The following is a 21063-nucleotide window of genomic DNA, read 5'->3' as shown; positions in this document are numbered from 1 at the left end:
ATTGGGTCACCTCTCTTTGGAATGGGCACAAATAGGAATCTCTTCCAATCAGTTGGCCAGGTAGGTAGCTTTCTTCAAAATTTCTTGACATAGATGAGTGTGTTCTTCCAATGCTGCTTCAGTTTGTTGAAAGATTTCAGTTTGTATTCCATGAATTCCCAGGACCTTGTTCTTTGCTAATACCTTCAGTGCAGGTTGGACTTTTTGCAGTAGCACTGGCTCTTAATCATCTGTTACCTCTTGAAATGTTTGATCATAGACCATTTATTTTTGGTATAGTGACTTTGTGTATTCCTGCCATCTTTTGGTGTTTTCAGCATCATTCAATATTTTTTCCATAGAATTCTTCAATATTGCAATGTAAGACTTGAATTTTGACTTCAGTTCTTTAAGCTTGAGAAATGATGAGCATATTCTTCCATTCTGATTTTCTAACTGCAGAGCTTTGAATATTTCATGATAATACTTGCCTTTGTCTTCTCAAACTGCCTTTGAAAATTTTTGATATTTTTTTTAACCTTCTCATTTCTTCCATTTGCTTTAGCATCTCTATGCTGGCTGGATAGCAAGTTTCAGAGTCTCTTCTGACATCCATTTTGGTATTTTCTTTCTTACTTGATGACATTTTGCTTTCTTCCTGTATGATGTTCTTTATGTCATCGCATAACTTTTCTGGTCTTTGATCTTTAGTATCTAATGCACTAAAACTGTACATGAGATGATATCTAAATGCAGGTGAGGTTTGTTGCAGATCATATTTTGGCTCTCATGAATTTGTTTATTATTTTCTTCAGCTTGAGTCTGAACTTGCTTAGGAACAATTGATAATCTGCTCCACACTCTGCCCCTGGACTTGTTTTGGATGATAATGTGGAGTTTTTCCGTTGTCTGTTTCCACAGATATAGTCAATTTGATTTCCATGATTTCTATGTGGTAAAGTCAATAGTTTTCTGTGTGTGCTGTTTCAAAAGGGTATTTGTAAAGACTAAGTCATTGGTCTTGCAAAATTCTATCATGTGATCTCCAACATGGTTTCTGTCACCAAAGTCATAGTTTCCAATTACTTATCCTTCCTCTTTGATTCCAATCTTTGCATTCTAATCACCAGTGACAATCAATACATCTTGATTCATGTTTGATCAATTTCACACTGACGAAGTTGGTTGTTGTTTTGTTGTTGTTAAGTGCCATCGAGTCGGTACTGACTCATAGCGACCTTATAGCAACAATAGAACGAAACACTGCCCAGTCCTGGGCCAACCTCATAATTGTTGCCACGCTTGAGCACATTGATGCTGCCACTTTGCCAAATCCATCTCGCTGGGGGTCTTCTTCTTTTTCTCTAACCCTCTACCTTACCAAACATGATATCCTTCTCCAGCAACTGGTCCTTCCTGACAATATGTCCGAAGTACAAGAGACGAAGTTTGACCATCCCTGGCCTCCAAGGAGCACTCTGGCTGCAGTTCTTCCAACACAGGTCTGTTGGTTCTTTTGGCAGCCCATGGCACTTTTCAATATTCTCCTCCAACACCATAACTCAAAAACATCAATTCTTTTACAGTCTTCCGTATTCACTGTCCAGCTTTTACATGCGTATGAGGCTATTGAAAATACCTTGGCTTAGGTCAGGCGCACCTTAGTCCTAAAGCTGATATCTTCATTCTTCAACACTTTTAAAAGGTCTTGTGCAGCAGATTTGCCTAATGCAATACAAAAAAGTCGTTTGACTTCTCGACTGCTACTTCCATAAGTGTTGATAGTTGATCCAAGAAGAATGAAGTCCTTGACAACTTCATTCTTATCTCCGTTGATAAAAATGTTGTTTATTGGTCCATTGGTGAGGATTTTTGTTTTCTTTACATTGAGATGCAATCCATACTCAAGGCTGCGCTCTTTGTTCTTCGTCAGTAAATATTTTAAGTCTTCACTTACAGCAAGCAAGGTTATATCATCTGCATATGGCAGGTTATTAACGAGTCTTCCTCCAATCCTGATGCCATGTTTTTCTTCATATAACCCAGCTTCTCGGATGATTTGCTCAGCATACAGGTTGAATAAGTATGATGAAAGAATACAACCCTGCCGCACACTTTTCTTCATTTTAAACTATTCAATGTTCCCATGTTCTATTCAAACAATTGCCTCTTGATCCGTGTACAGATTCCTCATGAGCACAATTAAGTGTTCTGGAAAACTCATACTTCGCAATGTTGCCCATAGCTTGTCATGAGCCACACAGTCGAAAGTCTTTGCATAGTCAATAAAGCACAGGTAAACATCTTTCTGATATTCTCTGCTTTCAGCCAAGATCCATTGGCTATCAGCAATGATACCCCTCATTCCACATCGTCTTCTGAATCCAACTTGAATCTCTGGAAGTTCTCTGTTAATGTATGCTTGCAGTTGTTTCTGTATTACCTTGAGTAAAACTTTACTCACATGGTATATCAAAGATATTGTCCAATGAATTTCATATTCCATTGGGTAACCTCTCTTTGGAATGGGCACAAATATGGATCTTTTCCAATCAGTTGGCCAGATAGTTGTCTTCCAAATTTCTTGGCATAGATGAGTAAGTGCCTCCAGTGCCGCATCACTTTCTTGAAGAAGTTGGTAGAATTCTTAAAAGTCATCATCAGTGGCTTTAGTGATTGTTGAATTAGTTTGAATAATAGTGATATTAACTTAGTTTGTTGTACTGCAGTGACTTTTTTGTTGTGATAGTAGACACAGTGCCACTAGTATTTAAATACCAGCAGGGTCAGCCTTGGTGGACAGATTTTAGCTGAACTTCTAAACTGAGACAGACTAGGAGGGATGAGAGCCAAACTACTTCTGAATGTTTTTTATTATTATTTATAAGTGCTGTTGCTTCAGTTCCAATTCATTACGACCCTGTGTAGAGTTTCCAACAAGTAGCTGTTGAGTTTGAACTGCCGATCTTCTGGTTAACAGTCCATTGCTTGTCATACAGCTCCACACCAGCAGTCCAGTATGTTTAGCCACTGAAAACCTTATAAATAGCAATGGTACACCGTCAGATAGCACCAGAATATTGAATATAGAAGCATGAATAGCACTAGAATGTTGTCAGTACAGTACTGGAAGTTGACCCCTTCAGATGGGAAGGCACTCAAAATATGCCTGAAGAAGACGCTGTCGTCAAAGTACAGCTGACTCTGATGACATGAATGGAGTCAAACTTTGGGAACCTTTATATGCTGATTGGGTAGAACTCATGTTAAGGAAAAAGAGCTGTATAAATCCATTAATGATCGGAAGATGGAATATGCGCAGTATGAATCTAGGAAAATTGGAAGTGGTCAACATTGAAATGGTACACTGAAAGATGAATATTCTAGGCATTAGTAACATGAAATTGACTGGTATTGGCCATTTTGAATCTAACAATAATGATTTACTATGCCAGTAATGACAAATTGAGAAAGAAAGGCATCACGTTTCAAGATATTACACAGTTATAGTAACAGGATATTCCTGGATATCAGCTACATTGGAATATGAGAGGCAGAACCACTTTTGAACCTAAGAAACAAAAGACAGAAAAAAGAGTTCATAAAAGAATGATAGTTTCATCATGTGAAATACAAGTTTATTATTTAAAATAATAGGTATTTGGAATGCCAGTGTGCTTTAGATATGTAGAGGTCAGAAATAGTTTCAGGAGGTGAATGAAACAGAAATGCAGAAGGAAATATTATGGAAATATTTAAAGTTTGCTTATTTCCTGAGATAGAGAATTTGGAGGCCTGGGTGAAATTGCTAAACAATTGAGATAAACTTAGGTATATGAATACCTAGGGTTTGTTGCTAAGTGTGCCAATGGAGATATGTAAGATTAACTTTGTCTATTGTTTATTTCTGAATTAAAAAAACAAAATTATGTTAAATTTTTAAATTTGCTTTTCAACCTAATGTAGCAGGTATTTTACTTCATTTAATTTCTGTCATCTGAAGCAAGAATTTGGGACTGAGTGGATAATTTTTATTGTCCTTGAAGTTAATGAGTATGTGAGTTTTTATACATGTTTGCATGGTCACAGAGTAATTATATCTAATTGTCCAAAGTTTAAATAAAAATGAATCCCTTATGAGAGTGTTCTGTAATGGAACTATTATTAAAGATGAAGTACCTTGTATGTTAGTATTTGCCTATGACTTTAATATTTTCAAGAGTAATCTTCATTGTTTTCATATGAATCCTTTACACTTTAAATTTGTGCATTTAAAGTGACCAACATAGCATTTTACATGATAATGAATGTCCAGTAAATGCTTGCCATTATTATTTCAGGCCGTATTATTCTTTATGATCTAGAGTACACTAACAAAAATCTAGTTCAATGTCATTAGGAAATTTGATGATACAATATACATATTTACTCATTGATACATACAGAAAGCAGAAGAAAATTACGTACAGATTAAGCATTCAAGTAAAAGTAGAAACTGAATAGTCTTCTCCTGGTGTGGAGCTGTAGGATCAGCACTGGACTGTGAACCACAAGGTCAGCAGTCCAGCGACTCCTTGGAAACTCTATACAGGGTCGCTTGGAGTTGGAACCACCTCGACGACACTTAACAACAACAACTACAAAGTATAGCTAAATGTGAGGAAGCTTCAAAAAGTTCATGGAAAAATATGGAGTATAAAGCAGTGTAATTTTTCCACAAACTTTGTGAAGCCAACTCATACATACGTGTGTAAATATGTCATCAATGCATAGCTTCTGTGGATGAAGAATTTTCTTCAACTAAGTTATTTCTTCAATAAAGTTACTCCTTACATTTCTAAAATTGAAATTGCACTATACTTTGAAGGCAGACAAAGGAAATATATCAATCCTTTTGTCTAATGTTCTCTTTGGGGAAGGTCAACCAGACATCGTTGTGGTTGGTCAGACTTAATAGCCATAAAGGATGTACAGAATGGGACTATACTTCCCCACTGGTTAAGCAGTAGACCAAGCTGTCCTCTGAAATGAGTGAGCATAGTAGCAGTGTCACTAACAAATGCCTTTTGTCGCTGTGCAGCAGCACCATGGATTGCATCATGTTAGGCTTCATCAGCTGCCTAATGCAATGTAACGCAGGAGATAAGATAAATCAAATGGATGACACCATATTAGATTTGAAAGATGAGAGCGTTTCTAAAGCAATTGCAGAGTTTATATATCAGTGCAGTTGACTTCAAGAGGTTACTGAAGTCAAAAAATCTCTATTACAAAAGCAATCATTCAAGAGCTAGGTAGCAAGTAAGCACAGTCATGCTATTTCTTCCAAAGAAAAGTAGAAAAAAAGGAAAATTCTTTTTTCATATTGGTTTTATATAGCTTTTGTGTTTAACCATGTTTTATTATGTCACAACTTGAGTATTTGTCTTTTTCAGGAGAGATGGACTTTTATTTTTAAGGATATTTGTATCTTTTGTTAATGATTTTAATTCCAAGTGTAATTAACCTAACTGAAATGTGCAATTTTTGTGACTCAGTATTAAGGCCTTTAATTGGTACACTATGAATAGGTAGTTAGTCACTATATTAGAATAATAGTGAAAGACTTGAATGGTTTTTACTTAAACTTATAAATTTAATTTTATAAAATAAAGTGCCATACTTTCCTTTTGGCTTTATGTGGCATGTTGTCGATTTCATTTAGGAATTGGGAGAAGGCACACGTGTGGTTATTGATCCCCTTTTGTTTTGTAGCCTACCGTGTGTGAACGAGAGCTGTGTGTATTTGCTTTCCAAACCCTGGGAGTAATGAATGAAGCTGCTGATGAAATAGCAACTGGGGCTCAGGTAGTAGCATATGATACTAATTATTTCTTTGTTTTGATTTGAAAAAGTTGTTTCAGTTCATTAATGTTCTCTTTGCTATTCTTTTGGGCAGTTTTTTGATAACTTGCTGCCAAATTAAAAAAACAGGCATTTGAAATTTTTAGATATAAGCCATATTTTTCTCTGTTTAGCTAATGTATGCTTTCATAAGTGGAAACATTAAACCAACTTTTATTAAGACATAATTGTTATTATTTCTTCTATAGTAACGTTACATCATTGGAACATTCACGCATGCTTTGTGTAAAATTTATTTCACATTTGTCATGTTACACTGTCACAAAAATGTTTACTCTAAACAGTGTATATGACGTCAAGAACAATATAAAAACAAAGAAACAACTTGGAGGTAGAGAAGCATTCTGTATTTGGATAGGAAAAAATAAAAGGAAGGATGCTCAAATTTATTAATTTTTGTAATTCCTATCAAAATTTCCATTATTACTTTTTAAATTATGGAACATGGCTAAACTACTAATTTAGCTTAAAGAATAAAACAAAAAAAATTTCAAACAAAATTCTACCAAAGAATGTTAATTAAGATAGGTTACCAAAACACTTACATGCACAAAAAACCTGCTGTTGAATCCATTTCCACTCATAGTGACACTGTAGGACAGGCTAGAGCCGACTTGATGGCACCTAAAAATGTACGGGGTACTGGTATGGCACTGTGGATTAAGGTCGGTTTGAACCTCATGGTCGGTGGTTCAAGCTCACAAGCCGTTCCTTAGAAACCCTATACAGGGTCACTATTGGTTGGAACCAATTTGATGGCATTTAACAACAACAATAACAGGCCAACCACATACAAAAACATATTGTTGTTGTTAAGTTCCGTGGAGTCGGTTCCAACTCATAGTGACACTGCACAGGGTTTCCGAGGCTGTAAATCTTTACAGGAGCGTTATGCCTCATCGTTCTCCCATGGACCACTGGTAGTTTCGAACTGCTGACCTTGAAGTTGGCAGCCCGACTCGTAACCACTACACTACCAGAGCTCCTTGCAAAAACATACAGCTCAGTGTTATTTTAACAGCGGCATCATATCAATTTATTTTGAAATGAAAAGAACTTAGTAATACGTGAAATGGTAACAACATCAGAGAGGATCACTTTAGCTGTTCATGTTACAATGTACGTAAAAGTTAATTCCAAGTGGGTTAAAGGTATTTTGTTGTATAAAAAGTACGCAAACTAGAGAGGAGTAAAACTAATGATATAGTGATGAATTTACACAGTTATAAGAAATCATAAAGGAAATGATGAACACATATGACTCCATGCATACTGTACATTTCTTACTTGAAAAAATAGTGAACATTAATATCTAACTTTTAAGAAGTTTATTTGGAAACAAACATAATTACCTAAAGAATTAACAATAATGGAGATAAAAACCAGAATAAGTTGAGGAAATAACTATACAACTCATAAAAATAGTTATAAAGTTAGTAAAAAAAATTAAGACAACTTGAAAAAAATATTCTGCCTCACCAGTAATCAAAAGGGTGCCAAATATAAAAGGAATTGCCAGTTTCTCGGCGATAAAAGTTACAAAGTTGGTTGGGCAAAACAATTATGCAACAGACATAATTCATTTTTTTCCCCAGTAAATACTGAATACCTACAGTATAGGAGTCCCGGTATGGTGCTGTATGATAAGCACTGGACTGCTAACCAAAAGCTAACTGCAAGGTTGGCCATTTAAACCCACCAGTCACTCTTGGAAACCCTATACAAGGTCACTATGAGTTCAAACTGAGAAGACGGCATTTAATAGCAATAACAACCTACCATACAGCCAGTATTAACACTAGATGAAGTTAAAATGATTAATATAGACATCTTTAGCTTTCTATATGTTATAAAGTAGTTATTTGTCTTATTATGTAAACTATTTCACAAATCCACTTGATGAAATATGAAGTGATGTGGTTGCGTCACATGGAATCAGTTCCAATTTATAGAGACCCTGTAAAGACTTTCTGAGGTAGAACTCTTTATAGGAGCAGAAAGCCTCACCTTTCTCCCACGGAACCGCTGGTAGTTTCCAACTGCTGACCTTGAGGTTATCAGTCCAACTTGAAACCGCTATGCTCCCAGAGCTCCTAGAGTGAGGTGGTAGTGCATGATAGATGAAAAATAGTTTGTAGTAGAACATTGTCACATGATTAATGGGGGGATGATTTCATAATTAAGTACAGTTTGAAAATACTGCATGATATTTTTCCTAAGGGAAAAATATATGTATATATTTGCATGCCTGTTTGTACTTGTATATGTACAGATAAGTAAAAATTCTTCAAGTAATACATTTAATTCTTGTTCATTTTATTGGATATAAAGGCTAAACTGGTTTTGTTTTGTTTTTTAAGAGGAAAACAGTGTAGAAATACTAAATTATTGATAAGAAGGGAAAACGAAGACATGCTAACAGTGTAGGGACAGTTTATAATAGAATAACACCCACCCACTTTCACTGAGTCTATTCTGACTCATAGTGACCCTGTATAGAGTTTCTGAGGCTGTAAATATTTATGGGAGCAGAAAGCCTTATCTTTCACCTGCATAGTGGTTATTGGGCTTGAACACTGCTGGCCTTGTGGTTTGCAGTCCTGTGCCTAGCCTACAGCGCCACCAGGGCTCCTTAATAGAGTAATGGTCTTTTTTTTTTGTCTCTTCTACAGATACATCTTCAAAAATAATGGTTTTTAGCTTTTGGATATATAATGAAATACCTACAAAGCCCATGTGTTTGGTCAGGTCAGTCAGTTCAGTGATTCAACTCTAAAGATCAAGGACCAAAGATCAGAGAATTTTGTGATTTTATTCCACAAAGTAATTTTTTTTTTCACTGCTTTCATTCTGCCCTTATATTCTAGACATATAACTAGTCATTATATGGAAATGAATTATTTTTCTAAGTATATTTATATGAAATGGTATATCAGCTGTTTCATATTAATTGTTTCAGTTCTATTGTGTTCTGAGTGAGTCCTGTTGATATCTGTATTCGTGTTCTTTGGGTCATTTTATTTAATGATCTTTCATACGCTCTGGTAGCGTAGTGGTTACGAATCGGGCTGCGAACCTTAAGGTCAGCGGTTCGAAACTACCAGCCGCTCCGCGGGAGAAAGATGAGGCTTTCTACTCCCGTAAAGATTTACACCCTCGGAAACCCTGTACAGGGTCGCTATGGGTCGGACCCGACTCGATGGCACTTAACAACAACAACAACAACATGCACAGTAGTTTCAGTGAGGTCACTGGAAATTCTGGATGCTGTAACTGAGTGGGAAAACTTGTGAATACACATACCATATTGAACGTTATTGTCACTGGAGTCCTGTTGTGGCACTGTAGGATAAGCACTCGATCATAGGTCAGTTTGAATCATGAGGTTGGTGGTTCAAACTCATCAGCTGCTTCTTAGAAACCCTATACGGAATCCCTATGCGTCAACAGCACTTAACAACAACTGTCATTAGGTTAAATGCCCTTCTCCTATAAACTGCTAAATCAAAAATTGTTCCTTCTTAAACTTTTCATTTATTTTCAAAATAACTGTTTTAAAACTTTCTAGAAATAGTGTTCCTTCAAAAGATCTGCTGCTTCCCCATTAAGTCCCAGTTTTCAGACTGTAGATAACGTTTATTCTGGTGAGCTCTCTCCTAAACTGGTAAGCATTTAGACATTATCAGTTTTCTTGATTCAGTTGCCTGAGTCATATTTGTTTTGAGGACTGGGGAAGGATGTGTGGTAATAATTGCCTTCAGAGCAGCGCTGTTAACTGCCATGTAGCCTATTTCTAAGTAAATTCTGCAAAGCAGTCCTAGTATGATTTATAAGGAAAGCTATTGTGGAGGTAAGATAATGTCAGGGGATTTACTATTCTTGGAGCAGTCCACACTCATTCCATTTCTCCATTTTTGGTATCTTTCACCTGGAACAGTCTGTCCCTAAGTTCCCCTTCCCTTGCTTCCTAGACCCCTGGAAAATATCACCCCATTAGAGAGACCTTCCCTAGTGTCTCTAAGAAAACAATACCCACTACTGCCTAAGTGTGCAATGCCAGCTTTGTACAGCATTTAACACTACCAGAAATACTATATAAGTGTATATTTCTTTAATTAATTTATTATATGTTTTACTCATTAGAATGTAGACTCTGAGATCCAGGGGACTTGTCTCATAGTTTATCTAACCATAGGGGCTTTGTTGTCAAGTCAGTTCCTACTCATACCAACCCAGTATAGGGCTTCCAAGAGGCACTGACCCTGTGGTTCACCAGGACTCCAACCATAGGCCTAGAACAAGCTTAACATGTAATATGTGCTCATGGTAAAGACACGTTGTTAAATGCCATCGAGTCAGCTCTGATTCATAGCAACACTGTATAGGATTTCTGAGGAATGGCTGGTGGGTTTGAACCACCGACCTTGCATTCCAGCGCATTATCCTACAGAACTCCAAAGACACATTAGGATGTGATGAATTGTAAGCAGCATGTATTCGTTATTAGTGGTCAGGTTCATCAAATTTGGTTTAAAGTACAGACTAACAGATCTGAGAGGCTGAAAGGAGTGCTGAGGATCTTCTAATGAATTTATGATACCGTGAAAGACAGAAACAATGGGACAGTAACTAGTGGATAGTAACTACTTCATGTGTGTATTTCAAGGTGGTAGATCTTCTAGTGTCCATGTGTAGATCTGCGTTGGAATCTCCTAGGAAAGTTGTCATTTTCGAGCCATATCCTTCTGTAGTAGATCCTAATGATCCTCAGATGCTGGCCTTCAACCCCAGGGTAAGTAGTTATCCTGGAACATCAACCATAATTCTGAATGATCCTTTCACCATCATTTCTGTTTAGTGTGTTTAGCTCTTCTTTCCGTCTTAATCTCTACCTCACCAACTGTGCCCATGACCTCTCCTGGACTCTGCGAACCATTTAGTAACCACGATTCTTGTTCAGAATACTTTATTTGCATCCACCTTCAGTCTTTTGCATATTCTCCCACCTCCCCACTTCTTTTCTCCTTTAAAATCATTATCAAGATTTCATTTTCATGAAACCTGGTCTAATTAATCTCCTCAAGATCTGATCTTTACATATCCTGTCCTCTTGATAGGTAGGTAAATGCTTCTATCAGACTGAATTTGCAATGCTCAGTATGATTCTCTTCATTTTATTATCTGTATTTTTTTGTATTCTGGCATATGTAACCTCTTTATAATTTTAAGGAACCCAGGTAAAGAGACCAGTTTTCTTTTTCATTTTGTATTTTCACTTCATGTGCCCTTGCTTCACTAGCCCCATAATAACTTAAACAAGGTGAAAGTTGAATTCCTATTGTAGATTTAGCTGGCATTTAATAAGAAAACAATTTGTAAATATGCACAGAGATTAGACAGATTCCTTTTGAAATACCAAAAATTTCAAATTGCATGAGAGCTAAAATTGCCTTGGTGTCTTCTTGAAATAATTTTATAATAATAATGACTGTGAAAAATTGCCTTGGAAAATATTTTCTTCCTTCATCTTGGCATCAGTACTCACAGTTATATAATTATATTTAAAAATGAACTTTCATTTTTATGTATATGCTTTCATTTACACATTTATTAGTCATTCTCTTGATAACAATCTACCAATCAAAAGAAACTGAAAAACAACTGTGAGATTTAAAATGAAATTTTGTAATTGAGAAGGCTTCTTGTTGCTGTTAGGAGATGTCGAGTCAGGTTCAACTCATAGCAACCCTGTGTACACAACAGAAATGAAAACTGCCTAGTCCTGAACCATGCTTTCAGCTATTGTTATGTTTGGGCACATTGTTACAGCCACTATGACAATCCTCTTTTTCAATGAGCCTCCATTTTATTAAGCATAATGTCCTTTTCCAGAGACTGGGTCCCTGTTGATAACATGGCCAAAGTGTGTGAGACAAAATCTTGCCATCTTTGCTTCCAAGGAGCATTCTGGCTGTACTTGTTCCAAGACAGATTTGTTTGTTCTTCTGGCAGTCCGTGGTACTTTCAGTATTCTTCACCAACACCATAATTAAAATGCCTTAATTCTTCAGAGTTTTTGTTCATTGTCTAGCTTCCTCATGCACATGACGCAATTGAAAATATCAGAGCTTGAGTGAGACATACCTGATGCCTCAAAGTGGCATTTTTGCTCCTGAATACTTTAGAGAGGACTCTTGCAGCAAACTTACTCATTGCAGATACATCATTTGATTTCTTGACTGCTGCTTCCATGAGCATTGATGTGGATCCAAATAAAATGAAATCCTTAACAAGTTCCATCTTTTCTCCATTTATTAATGTCATTTTTCAGTCTAGTTAGGAGGATTTTTGTTTTCTTTACACTGGGTTTTAATGCACTATGAAAGCTGTATTCTTCACTTTCAGCTAACAACATTGTGTCATCTGCGTATTGAAAGTTGTTATGAGACTTCCTCTATTTCTGCTGTTGCATTCTTCATATAGTTCAACTTATTGAATTATTAGCTCAGCATGCAGATTGAATAAATATGGTGAATTGATACTACTCTGATGCATATCTTTCCTGAATTTAGACAGAAATATCCCCATGTTCTATTTGAACAACTGCCTCTTGCTTCTGCATGAGCACAGTGGAGTGATCTGGAATTCCCATTCTTCACAATATTTATCCATAGTTTGTTATCATCCACACAGTCAAATCCTTTATGTAGTTAATAAAATGCATACAGAAAGTCTTTCTGGTATTGTTTCTAGCCAAGATCCATCTGACATCAGCAATGATATTTTCATTCCATGCTGTCTTCTGAATTCAACTTGAATTTCTGTCAGCACCCTATTGATGTACTGCTGTAGTCTTCAGCTAAATTTTACTTTCTTATGATATTAATGGTATTATTCGATGATTTTTGCATTCTGTAGAGTCACCTTTCTTTGAGCATCTTCCTTCCATACCATCATATGGATCTTCATCATATGCTACCTGTGGAAATGGTTGAATGTCAGCCAATTCTTTTTTGGTTCAATGACTCTACGTATTCTTTCCATCTTCTTTTGATGCTTCCTGAATCATTCACTATTTTTCCCATTGTTGTTGTTGTTAGGTGCCGTCCAGTTGGTACCGACTCATCGTGACCCCATGAACAACAGAAAGAAACACTGCCCGTCCTGTGCCAACCTCACAGTCATTGTTACTCTCGAGTCTATTGCTGCTGCCACTGTGGCAGTCAATCCGGTTGGGGGATTTCCTCTTTTTCACTGACCCTCCACTTTACCAAGCATTGTGTCTTTGTTTAGAGACTGGTCCCTCCTGACGATATGTCCGAAGTATGAGACAAAGTCTGTCCATTTTGTCTTCTAAGTAGCATTCTGGCTGTACTTCTTCCAATACAGATTTGTTTGTTCTTTTAGCACTCCATGGCACTTTTAATATTCTCTTCCAACACCATAACTCAAATATATCAATTCTTCTACGTCATCTTAATCACTGTCCAACTTTCCCATGCATTTGAGGTTATTGAAAATACTGTGACTTGGATCAGGCCCATCTTAGTCATCAAAATGACATCTTTGCTCTTGAACACTTTAAAGAGGTATTGTGCAGTGCGTCATTTAATGTCTTGACTGCTGCTTTCATGAGTATCATTGGTTGATCCAAGTAAAATGAAGTATTTACAGCATCAATCTTTTCTCCATTTATTTGGATGTTGTTTATTGGTCCAGTGGTGAAGAATTTTTGTTTTCTTTAAATTGATGTGCAACCCATACTGAGGTCTTTAATCTTCATCAATAAGTATTTTAAGTCTTCTTCGCTTTCAGCAAGCAAGGTTATATCATCTGCATATCTCAAATTGTTGAGTCTTTCTCCAACCCTGGTGCCATGTGTTTCTTCATGTAATACAGCTTCTCAAATTATTTACTCAGCTTACAGATAGAATAAGTATGGTGAAAGAATAACATCCTGGCACACACCTTTCCTAATTTTAGACTATTCAATATTCCCTTGTTCTGTTCAAACAATTGCGTCTTGGTCTTTGTACAGGTTCCTTGTGAGCAGAATTAAGTGTTCCAGAATACTCATTCTCCTCAATGTTGTCCATATCGTGTCATGATCCACACACTCAAAAGTCTTTGCCTAGTCAATAAAGCACAGGTAACTGTCTTTCTGATAAACTCTGCTTTCAGCCAAGATCCATCTGATGTCAGCAATGACAGCCCTCATTCCACTTCCTCTTCTGAAACCAGCTTGAACCTCTGGCAGTTCGCTGTCAATGTACTGCTATAGATGTTTTTAACTGTCTTTAGCAAAATTTTACTTGCTTACAATATTTATGATATTTTCTGATGAGTTTCCCATTCCTTTGCATCACCTGTCCTTGGAATATGCACAAATATGGGTCTCTTCTAATCAATTGGCTAGGTAGCTGTCTTCCAAATTTCTTGGCATAGATAATTGAATGCCTCCAGTGCCACATCAGTTTGTTGAAAGATTTCAATTTGTATTCCATCAATTCCCGGAACCTTGTTCTTGTCTAATGCCTTCAGTGCACCTTGGACATCTGCTTCAGTATCTGTCTCCTCATTTTGAGCAGTGCTCCATCATCAACAAATGCAGGTTTCAAAGGCTTTGCTCTATTTACATCATCATGGCCAGTTCTACTCTGTTGTTGTTGTTGTTGAGTGCCGTGGAGTCGGTTCCGACTCATAGCGACCCTGCACAGGGTTTCCAAGGCTGTAAATCTTTACGGGAGCAGAATGCCTCGTCTTTCTCCCGCGGAACCGCTGGTAGTTTCGAACTGTTGACCTTGCGGTTCACAGCCCGATTCGTAACCACTACGCTGTTCTACTCTGAGGGGGTAGTTTTTCCTCAGTCGTATTTTGACTGCCTTTCAACTTGAAGTGCTCACCTTCCAGCACTCTATCTGCCAATATTCTGGTGCTCTTCATCATATTTCAATATTGAATGTTCTCTGGTGCTCTCTGACAGTTTTCCACTGATAGTCATAAGGCTTTCAGTGACTAAGTATTCAGAAGCAGTCCATTTTTCCTCCTTCCTATTCATCTGAAATCGGTTCACCATGGGTGACCTTACTGGTATTTAAAATACCCGTGGCATAGCTTGTAGAATCACAGCAAAAGGCAAATCACTGGAGTATGGCAAACTGAGAGACGAGTGGTGGAATTTAGGCTTGAATTTGTTCTTCAGTTCTTTCATATTGAGAAATGCAGAGCATGTTCTTTTTTGGGGTTTTCTAACTCCAGATTTTTGCACATTTCATAATAATACTTTACTTTATTTTCTCCAGGTAGCTCCCCTTTGAAATTTTTTTTGTATAGCTCTTTTACTTTATCATTTCTTCCATTCTTTTTACTACTCTATGGCCAAAAGTAAATTTGAAACTCTGTTTTGACATTTACATTGGCCTTTTCTTCTTTTGTGTTTTTAATGCCCTTTTGCTTTGTTTATATATGTTCTTGATGCCATCCCACAACTTATCTGGCCTCAGTCATTAGTGTTCAGTGTGTCAAATGTGTTGTTGTTTAGGTGGGATATACTCTAGGACATATTTTGGCAATTGTGGACTTGCTTTAATTTTCTTCAGTGTCTGCCTGAATTTGAATATTAGCTATTGATGATGTGTTCCACAGTCAGCCCCTGGCCTTATTTTGGATGATGGTGAACTTCTCCATCATCTTTTCCCTCAGATATGGTCACCTTGACTCCTGTCTATTTGTCTGGTGCGGACTATGTGTATAGTCATCATTTCTGTTGTTGATAAAAGATACTGTCTTTGAGTAAATCGTTGGTCTTACAAAATTAATCCATGCAATCTCTGGCATTGTTTCTAAAACCAAGGCAAAGTTTTCAATTACTAATGCTTCCTCCTTGTTTTCAACTTTCATATTTCAGTTACCAATAGTTATCAATGCATCTTGATTGCATATTTAATCAATTTCAGACTGAAGAAGTTAGTAGAATTCTTCAATTTTTTCATCATTGACTTTGATGGTTAATGCATAATTTGAACAATAGTTGTATGAACTGTTTTCATGGTTGTTATTAAGTACTTTCATGTCGATTCTGACCCATAGTGACCCTGTATAGGGTTTCTTAGGAGTGGCTGGTTTAACGTAAACAGTTAACCTTGTGGTTCAAACCATCTGCAGTCCAGCACCTTAACCCACAGTGCCACACCAGGACCTATCACATACAGTGTTGTATTTCAAGATCGATCTTGAAATGTCCTTTTAGACAATGAACGTGACACCATTCCTCATCAGTCTGTCATTCCTAGCATAGTGAACGTTATGATTGTCTGATTCAAAATGGTCAGTATCAGTCCATTACATCTCAGTAATATCTAGGATATAAGTCTTTATGCATTCCATTTCATTTTTGATGACTTCCAGTTTTCCTAGATTCATGCTTCTTACATTCCATGTTCCAGTTGTTAATGGATGTTTGCAGCTGTTTCTTCTCATTTGAGTCGTGCCCTATCAGCAAACCAAGATCTTGAAAGCTTTGCTCTCCATATACATCATTAAAGTGAAAAGACAGCTCTTCCTCAGTCAAATTTTATGTGCCTTCCAATGTTAGGGACTCCTCTTTCTGTACTATAGAGACAATATTACACTGCTCTACATAAGGTTTTCAGTGGTTAATCCCTTCGAAATGGACTGCCTATTTCTTCTTCCTAGTCTATTCTTAATTTTGAAACTTCACTGAAGCCTGTCCACCATTGGCAACCCTGCAATTATTTAAAACACCAGTGGGGCATAGCTTCCAGCAATCACAGCAACACACTAGTTACCACATTATGACAAAATAACAGACAAGTAGGATGCTAGGTTTACTTAATTTTATTCATCATGTCTTGGTATTTTAATGATGAAAGCCAGAACCGGGAGCCCACTATCTAATTTGTATTTGTAGCTTTTTCATCCTATGACTGAACATGATTTGCATACTAATCTTTGTCCTGTCTTTGTTATTTCCTTTTTGGCTTCTGACTTAATTATAAATCCTATAGCCATCTTGCATCCATCTTCCCTTTTATGTACAAAAAAATAGTCCTTGCTTTCAAACTGCACTTGGTGGAAATTCACATATAGAAGTAATATGGTTCTGCAATGATAGTTGTCTTGCAAATGCATGTAAGTAATTACCTTTTTTTTTGTCTTCTTCTTCTTCTTTTTTTAACGTTCAAACAGAAGAAAAACTATGACCGAGTAATGAAAGCACTGGATAGCATAACTTCTATTAGAGAAATGACACAAGTAAGTATATCATCTTTTGGTCTTGTACAGTTCAATGTTGCTTGAGTTAAAATCATGTTTTAAAGATGCCTGAGAGTACTAGCCATGTAGTGAATTGGGTACTTTTTATTATATGACATACTGGTATGAAATGTATAATTGTGCTTTATGAATACGTTTTAACAAAATTGTAGCATGTATTGACATGCTGCCATTGTGGCTTTTGGCATGCAAATTCATAGTTGTAACCTCAGTGTTCTGCTCTTGAAGTCAACAAAATCTTTGTGCATGTGACAGTATGTCAGTAGATATTTGATTTGATAGCAAAGATTAACATTTTCTTAGAAAGTTAACTGGATTAATGGTAGTAATTTCAGTTTCAATGTTAAATTTAATACTCAGTTTTAATGTTAAAATAAAAACAGAAATATCCTATAAAATGCAAATAAGATAGAACGGAGAACTTGAAAACATCATTTCAAAACCCCATATTTCCTTAGTGTGTGTGAGTATATATTTTTGTCCATTACGGAGATTTTGGAAGGAAAGATTTTGGCAAGCAAAGGTCAAGGTTTATTATATAAGTCCCACCAGTAACTAGACTGTAGTCGAGTATGTGGGAAAGTACATACTTATTGCCGACTTTTACGTTGACAATGGTTTGCAGACAAGTATAAAACTTAACATTGTAAGTAGAAATTAATAATTAGCAATAAACAACAACAACACACATTTTATATGCTGTTTATGGTGGTTTCAGGCCTTGCACTACTCCTAGAGACACTTGGGACCTGGAATAGGAGAATTCTTTCACCACGAAGCTCCTAATCCCCAATCCGTCTTGTGATCTCATCTCACTCATCCTGTTCCTAATAGCCACAGTTCTTTACCTAGAAGTCACCAGCCACATCCCCATAGCTCTCAGTAAATCTTTGTAAAGATGATGTCCAGTTTTAGTTCTTACCAAGAAAATCATCTCTATTTCTCTTTTTGAAGACAGTGTGCAAAAGTGTGTTTTCACGTTCTCAAATCTGATTCTCCTCTCTTCTTCCCTGTTTTCTTCTGTTACATATCTTATTTCTTGCCCCAGCTCAAAATATTGTCCCCCCTCGGAACTCCTGTACAGGGTCGCTATGGGTCGGAACCGACTCGAAGGCACTTAACAACAACAATCTTAGTAATTATCTGACTTTGGTTCCCACTTCTCATCCTCTTTCAAAAGCTTGAGGGAAAAGAAGCATGCCTCTAGCACTCAGTCTGGACTATGTTATTATTGTTAAGTGCCACTGAGTCAGTTCCAAACCATTGCGAGCTTGTATAGGGTTTCCAGGGAGTGGCAGGTGAGCTTGAACCACCAACCTTGCAGTTCATAGAGGACAATAAAAAAGAATGCAATTTAATAATTTATTTATTCATGTAATTTTCAATATTCATGCATTTTTCAAATAGTATGAGTATCTCCAAATTTTCAAACAATAACAAATAAACTGTCATTTATAAAATATATTTTATGAATGCTAGTACTCTTAGTATGGTGCTGTAGGATCAGCACTGGACTTCAAACCACAGGTTGGCAGTTCAAAGCCACCAGCTGCTCCTCCAAAACCCTGTACAGGTTCACTATGAGTCAGAACCTACTCAGCAGCACTTAACAACAATAGCAATATTTGCTTAAAACCCACCATCTTTTCTGGATGCTTTACTATGGCCACACCTTTCTGTATGTTTTTAATTCTTTATCAAATAATCATTATTATTTATATAAGGGAAATAAAGCAATAAAATGCATTTTCACATAAGGGGTAAAAAGAGACCACTTCAATATCTTACAGAAGTTATGCAAGTGTTTCTAATTATGAAAAATAATTTGGTTTAGTGTATTTATAGTATACCCTAGACCCCAATCATTCTTGTATTTATAAATAGCTACCAACTCTAACTCTGGGATCAGCTCTCTGCCAAAAATTGTATCCTTTAAAATTCTAGGTCATATGTAAGCTATTTTAATACGAGAGGATGTAGATGATCGAGCATCAGCCTAGGAAGTTAGAGGCCAAAGTTATGTAACTGGCTCATCAATGATGTTCCTTTGACCTTGGGCAAGTTGGTTAATTGCCTGATATCTCAGTGTCTTCAGTGTCTTCACTGTCAAGATGAAATAGTAACCCTGTATCCTCTTTCACTCTCGACTTTATCGGAATGCTTTCAGGTTTTATTACATTGGATTCTTTAAGTCTCTTCAAATAAATGTAGCATTATCCTGTCATATTTTCTAGAATACGTTTCCATAATGATAGACTTATATTGTTACAGAGATTGAAATGGTTAATTTGTCTCAGTCAATTTCATTAAATATTTTTAGAAAGATGATATTTTATGCATATTTTGTCCATTTGTATCATGCAAAACTGTACACGTAAGTAAATGGCCTCACATATGAACATGACAAGTAGCTATCCCAAATGTTGTTTTAATATTCAAAGTTAAAAGTGGTAATCTTGAGGAGAAATGACTTAGAGTAGTTAATACTGTTAACATGCCAAGGATGCAAGTTTTCAAGTTTAACTAGATTAAGCTAACAGTTAAATCTGCCATTCCTTTTGTAAAAATGCGGGGCAGGAAAGTAAAAGGAAAAACAAATGTATTTTTAAGGCAAATTAAGAAGTGTAATGACTTTTTTCCAGGCACCATATCTGGAAATCAAGAAGCAGATGGATAAACAGGATCCCCTTGCTCATCCGCTACTGCAATGGTATACATTTTCAGTTTTTTTTCTTAATGAAAACAGCATGGTTTTTTGCTGCCTGCTTTAAAAAAGAAATTCTGAAAGAAATGCCTATTTTACCAGACCTGCAATGCTACAGTTTTCCTACAAGCTTAAGAGCCCTGATAATAATTTTACAATTCAGGAATCCTTAGTGGCTCTCACTTAATTAAAACTTGTATATCATAACAGGGAGAATATGCTGTCAGATACATGACAAGGATATACAATCTCATTTGACAGAAGTTTTTTCCTAGTTTTTAAAAAGATGCCTAGCTGGTGTGGGTGGTGTTTTGGTTCATTGAATTTTCTAGTTAACTGAGGACTAAGTGAAAAAAAAAAAGGAATTGATTGTTCCAACCTTTATTATTGAAAACTTATCTAAAATGCCTATTTTGCTTTCTTAACAAGGACAGTGTAGACTTGATTAACTCTTTGGTGACTGCAGAAGATGCCCTGTTTCAGAGATTTCATTGTGAGAGATATAGTATTCCTCCAATACAGACTGTAGGAGAGGTGTTCTGAGAACTCACCTTGATACAAACAAGAAATCTGTAACCAAACCCACTCCCATCTAGTAGATTCTGACTTTTAGTGACTCTGTATAGGGTTTCTGAGACTGTAAATCTTTATGAGAGCAGACAATCTCATCTTTCTCTTGTAGAACAATTGGTGGGTTTGGACCACCAACCTTTAGTTAGCAATCCAAAGTCTAACCGCCAGTGGCACTTTCATTTTTCATTTGCAAAATGAAGACAAGAATATCTACTCAACAAAGCTTTTAAAGGGTTTTATTTAGTCTCTTTGAAAATTCTCAAAAGCTGTGGAAAACACCATTCTTTCATGTAATAATATAAATATAACAATTATTATAAAATAGAAATTGGACTGAATGGATATGTTACTTACCAGAAAGTTGTTTAAATATTATGTAAAGGTGGACAATAGAGAATCTTCCTATCTCAAGATTCTGGTTACTTAGCTTTCAGTAAGTCCAAATTTTACAATGTTGTCAGGTGCCATTGAGTCGGAACCGACTCATAGCGACCCCATGCACAGCAGAACGAAACAATGTCTGATCCTGGGCCAACCTCACTACCGCTGCGACACTTGAGTCCATCAATGATGTTACCTGGCTGATCCATCTCGTTGGGGGTCTTCCT

General features: G+C 36.5%; 1 protein-coding gene across 1 annotated transcript in view; it reads left to right on the top strand.

Annotated features, from left to right (window-relative positions):
- Nucleotides 1-21063, top strand: part of PARP8 (poly (ADP-ribose) polymerase family, member 8) — a 279531-nt gene that overhangs the window by 231509 nt on the left and 26959 nt on the right. The window contains exons 19-22 of the mRNA XM_006865763.1: nucleotides 5734-5826; nucleotides 10550-10675; nucleotides 17092-17157; nucleotides 19821-19888. Coding sequence (XP_006865825.1) covers nucleotides 5734-5826; nucleotides 10550-10675; nucleotides 17092-17157; nucleotides 19821-19888 — 353 coding nt within the window. The remainder of the gene's footprint in view (nucleotides 1-5733; nucleotides 5827-10549; nucleotides 10676-17091; nucleotides 17158-19820; nucleotides 19889-21063) is intronic.

Source organism: Chrysochloris asiatica, unplaced genomic scaffold (genome assembly GCF_000296735.1).
Source record: "Chrysochloris asiatica unplaced genomic scaffold, ChrAsi1.0 scaffold00082, whole genome shotgun sequence".
NCBI lineage: Eukaryota > Metazoa > Chordata > Mammalia > Afrosoricida > Chrysochloridae > Chrysochloris > Chrysochloris asiatica.
This window is presented reverse-complemented; position numbering and strand designations above follow the sequence as displayed.